At 30.9% G+C, this 5779-nt stretch overlaps 1 protein-coding gene across 1 annotated transcript; it reads left to right on the top strand.

Moving 5' to 3' along the window:
- Positions 1–826: 826 nt before the first annotated feature.
- Positions 827–3300, top strand: LOC140754283 (deoxycytidylate deaminase). The gene is made up of 5 exons (XM_073089254.1): positions 827–1038; positions 1305–1487; positions 1899–1987; positions 2491–2704; positions 3026–3300. Exons 1-5 carry the CDS (start codon positions 998–1000, stop codon positions 3081–3083), a joined length of 585 nt encoding a protein of 194 aa, XP_072945355.1. The 5' UTR covers positions 827–997; the 3' UTR covers positions 3084–3300.
- The last annotated feature ends 2479 nt before the right edge of the window (positions 3301–5779 follow it).

Below are 5779 nucleotides of genomic sequence, written 5' to 3'. Positions count from 1 at the left end.
CGGGTTCTGAAGTTATTTACCAAAATGTTACATAACCTTAAAATCGAAAATATCCGACGATAGATTGATGGTCGGTTTTAACTGATAGTAGGTACCTATAATGTAGTTAGATTAACATATTCCATTTACTTTTAAAGGTAGTAGGTAAAAAAACCTAAAATAATCCTAAAAACCTAAAATAATGAATTCCGCGTATAAAATACCGCCATTTTAATTTTTAGGAACAACAATCAACATTTCGTCTTATTTTATCTTAAATGGAACCCCCTTGTTCAAAGAAACTATTCTGATCTACAAACTATGTAAAAAAATCAAAAAATAATTTTAATATTACTTTAATTTTGATGCATGAGAAAAATCATTTAATCAAGATTAATAATTTTTAGATCACTAATAGATCTTATTGAATTCCGAGTACACTATTCCGCCATTTTAATTTTTAAGAACAACAATCAACATTTCGTCTTATTTTATCTTAAATGGAATCCCCTGTTCAAATAAACTATTCTAATCGACAAATTATGTAAAAAAAAAACAAAAAATAATTTTAATATTACTTTCAATTTCACGCATGAGAAAAATCAGTACCATGAATGGTCATTCTCCTTTGTATTGGAAGTACTATATTAAATTTCGGTGGAACGAGATGTAATAAGTATTAATTTATTATCTCAATATTAACTTCGTAATATAAGGTTGTTAAACACGGATTTATTTCCTTATATGCGGGAATCGGAAATGTTGGTAGCGGCAACACTACGTATACGATTTTATGTTTGATTTGACCTTGAAGTTTGAAGTTATAATGACATTGACGGTGATTGACGTCTCGTCAATGATGGAGATGGTCAACATAACGCAACACGTGGATGTGTGATATTATGTGTATAAATAGTATTAAAAGTGCAAAATTTAAAATTTGAATACTAGATAGTGCCTTCCATGCGTAAATAATACAGTAGTTAATATATAAGGAAAGTGATTTATAAAATTAAAAATGGATTTAGCTGATATGACAGCGAAAATGTCGCTCCAATCGTATGTACAAACGACAAATTATTTATTGTTTAGAGTAGAAATTGTAATTACCCCTCTTTCCTAAATGATTAATTCATATATATAATATAAAACAGATGTCCTCGAAATTTTTTCGAACAAAGAACAAGGATCGAATCGGTACAAAGATTTACGGTGCATAAATTAAAAACTGATTGTTTTAACGTAATAGAGGGCAAATAATTTAGAATTACAGACATACTTCAATTATTTTTATTTCTCTATACAAGTAAGTTATTATTTTACAGAGAATCTAATAATAACCAAAATAATAGAGAAAACAGTGATGTACAATTTAAGCGAACAAATTATTTAGAATGGCGGGAATATTTCATGGCAACAGCAATGCTGGCCGCGAAAAGAAGCAAAGATCCCAGTTTTCAGGTGGGAGCATGCATTGTTAATGAAGATAATCAAATTGTGGGAATTGGGTGAGTAAACAATTTAATAATAAAAACGACAAATCTCTTGGGGACAGACCAATTTTAGCCGATTCAATGCGGCGGCCTTTTGGACAAACTTTAACGCCTGGCGGCGAACAAATATTTCGTGGCACCACTGTGGTGCCCAACACCAGGGACTTTGATGGCACCACTAAGGTGCCCTCCGCCATGAATTGTAAGTTATCGTTTTTTTTTACTCACCACACACAAAAGAAATTCATGGCACAACTGTGGTGCCATCCGCACATAATCGGTTAACTGAAATTCGTAGTTACAAAATTATATTAATCATAATTCAATTGCATTACTATAATGGTCATCATTCAATTTATACCTCCCTTAAGTAATAGTCAGAATTTACATATTATTATTTATACACATTCGTAATCATCTTTTTAGCTACAATGGTATGCCAATAGGATGTAGTGATGATGAATTTCCTTGGGCAAAGAATACTCCATCACCATTAGATAGTAAATTTCTGTATGGTAAGTATCTATAGTTTTGTTTTTTGGCTGCACTCTATTTTATTGCTTCCTTGCCATATACAAAGATTGTGTATTTTATGTGAACAGACAATCAGCACACATTTGAGTGATAAAGCAATTTAATCACATTGACTCAAACACCTCAACAATTGTAAATACTGGTATGAATTGGTTTTTTTCACCAATCATGATCATCATCATTACTATATTTTAAAATAAGTGAATACATTAATGAGACATGAACAGTTCATGTTCTGTGTAGATTGATTCTCTTTTGCCACTGGTTTTGCTTTTGCAAAGATATTGGACACTATTGGATACTGTTGGAGAATATGAGAGTTGTAATACACACAACCTAAACATAGTATTACAACTCCTACATACAGATGCCTGAAGACTAGTGCACAACAATTGAAGCACAATAGGTTCTATCATCTTCAAACGTCCACCTTGAACACTTCATTAGCTTGTCTATTATTTAATTTATTTGAATCCTTTTTCAGTATGTCACGCAGAAATGAATGCTATAATAAACAAGAATTCTGCAAATTTAAAGGGTTGCACAATGTATGTGGGTCTCTTCCCGTGCAATGAATGTGCTAAGATAATCATCCAATCACGGATAAAGGAGGTTGTGTACTTATCCAATAAGAACTCTTATAAGGCTGACAATATTGCATCTAAGAGAATGTTCGAAGCAGCTGGTGTGAAATACTGGTAACTCCCTATTTTAATTTATTGTCTACTCAAAATAGTACATGTTATTAGTAACAACAATGACATCTGTCTACAAATCCATGAGATTATTTGCAAAAAATAATGGAGATGAGTAGAAAAGTAAAATTTCTTCAATCATATGTTACAACATTATTAAACTAAGATCAATTTATATTACTTGTGGATATTTCGTTAAAGCATCAATAACATGACATATCCAAAACCATATTTCTTTATGTTATATGAAAAATTTAAAAATATTATTTGCTCTGAAATAATTACTTGTTAACATGGGTAACATACATTTATATTTATTTTCAGGCAATTCAAACCAACAAACAAGAATATTGTGATAAATTTTTCTAATGACAAAGAATGACTAGTTCTTCAAAATTACTATTTAAGCATTTACCAATAATGAATATCAAAATGTACCAAATGTTTAAAAATGTACTTATTTAGTACCAAAATCTATTTCAGATAATTTTTTTTACTTATTTAACTAAATGAAATATTTAGTAAATTGTGATATACGACTTTGCACTTTAAAGTGTAATATTGAAATAAAACAAATGCAATCAATTTGTAAAATGAAATTTTATTACTTTATGTACAAGATGACAGGGGTACAAAATACTCCAATCATACCAATGAACAAAAACCCAACATGTCTCAAGTAACATTATGTTTAACAGAGGGAAAAAAGCAAAAGCGCTCCACTGGTACCGGCTGAGTGAGGTTTGGACAACTAATTTTATTGTGATATAACGATATTTTACGGTAATCACTTCTTGGGTTAAAATTGTGTGAATAAAATCACAGGCTAAATGGGCCTCTTTTAATATTGACAGCATAATACACAACCAATATTTTAAGGCATAGTGTATGATGATGCCTATAGCAATAACCACCAATTTTAATCCCAGTGACAATATAACCCCATCTAATCTTAACAAGTCTAAAATCCAGTCATTATAACATGAAATCTTTTAACAAACAGATTTAAACAGAAGGCAACACCACTATAATAGATAGATTTCACTTATCATGTCCGCACACAAAAGGTATTATACTATAATTATACTATTTATTGCCTGTAAACATTTGAATACACGTATTTTTTCGATGTGTGCAATCCCCCATTTACATCTCCACATTAGGGTTGAAATCAGCACACAGTATTAATTCAGATTCTGGCCAGGGTTTAAACTAGGAACCTGACATGACGACCCGATACACACGAATATAACAAGATATAAAAAAGATAAGTCAGACCAAACTTGAAAATATTTCCAATGAAATCTACCTATGACGTAAAACACTGCAGTACATAGTAATATCATACACCACAGTATATAAAATAGTATTATATTCTGTAGTAATACACAGTATATAAAATACATTAATCCATTATGTCTGCATCATATTAATGATCAATAAAAGATAAATATAATAACAAAGATAAGATCCTTTCTTTACAGTACACTTGAAATTTATCTATTGTTAATACAATTGTTTCAACAGCCGCAGTGGAGACGAGGAAATGATAAATAAATAATTGTAAATTTGTTTCTCACTCAACTAAAGTACACACAACAGTTACAATTCGGAGTATTCAATTATATAATTATTGTCCAAACTTTACAAATATCTACAAACAATTATTGAAATCAACAAAACTATAATGTTGTTACATTTGAGTCCATGTAAATTACATACCAACTTTCAAACGACACCCTAGCGCCCTCGCACGGCAGTCAATACGAACGAAGACATGAATTCTAACTGTATTGTACAGTAAAAACTTAAAAATAAGAATTATTTACAAAGCGTACCTCGATTTAGTTATCATTATTGCGTACGGTACTAATATTCGCCACACGATACTTTTTTTTACACGTCACATCAAGACCAATGTTGTATGTTTTACAATCCCTAAATATAATTTGTTATGTTGAACACTTGAGGCCACACATCACGCACGTTACAGAATATAAACGTTAGAAATGTTTCGGTGCTAACGTTGGATTTACGAGAGACTCGCTTTTTAAGCCACGAAAGCAATATTGCGTACCAAAAGTTGGGAATTCAGAAACTTGGGAGGCCGTGATCTTAAACAAAAATGTTTATTAGTGGTTTAATTAACAGATGCAATTATGAAATAACGCGAGAAGGTTAGGTCAGCAAGCAGTAAGGCACAAACTATTAAAATACAAAAAGGCGATAAGGTTACAAGGCAAATATTCGAAAAGTACCTACCACTGTCGGTATAATTACATAAACAGTCATTTATTTGTAATTAACATTAAGAAAAGGCATCGGTTCTAGTAGATTTGGTCTAAGTTAAGATCTCCAAAGTGCTTAAACACAAATTCATTTAATTATTTGCATACAAGTCCTTTTTAAAACTACATCAGTAACGTTATATTGGACCGTCACATAAAAAATATTTTTAACCCGATAATAGCAAAGATAGCGTAAATCAAAAACAGCAACTAGGCATTTTATCGACCTCTAATAACATTGTACATAATGGCAGAACACTCGCTATCCTAGCTTTATTTTGACTAATCTCAGGTAAGCCCAACGTAATGCACCTAATATTAAATTTTAATACTAATTAATTCATTTAAAACAGTAATTTACACGTTATTGCTGAAGCTTGTCACGGCGATTCACAGAGCAGAATTTATACCAGACTCCAATTTAGTCAATAAAACAGATTCGGTGAGAATTCTTGATGCAGTTTATCAAATTATTATTTAAAACAACATGTTAACATCATCTAATACACCATAAAATAAAAATTCCACGGTCGGCCACCCGACCGCTAGCCAAGATGTGCGCGATCCCACGACAGTTTATTATTGGTTTGCAAATCTATGGATACAATTTTTCCTAAAAATTTCGACAACATTATCAATCAAAAATCTTATATAAGACTGAAAAAAGTACACAAACATTTTTGCATTATTTTCAAAAGGTTTTTTTACTTAAAATATTATGCACAAAAAAATTAATAGTCATTAAACACGTTTAAAGGAGAGTGATAAGGCGATATAAGAAAGTATGAAA

Source organism: Epargyreus clarus, unplaced genomic scaffold, assembly GCF_041222505.1.
Source record: "Epargyreus clarus isolate Ecla_fem2 unplaced genomic scaffold, WU_Ecla_fem_2.2 ptg000029l, whole genome shotgun sequence".
Taxonomy (NCBI): domain Eukaryota; kingdom Metazoa; phylum Arthropoda; class Insecta; order Lepidoptera; family Hesperiidae; genus Epargyreus; species Epargyreus clarus.
This window is presented reverse-complemented; position numbering and strand designations above follow the sequence as displayed.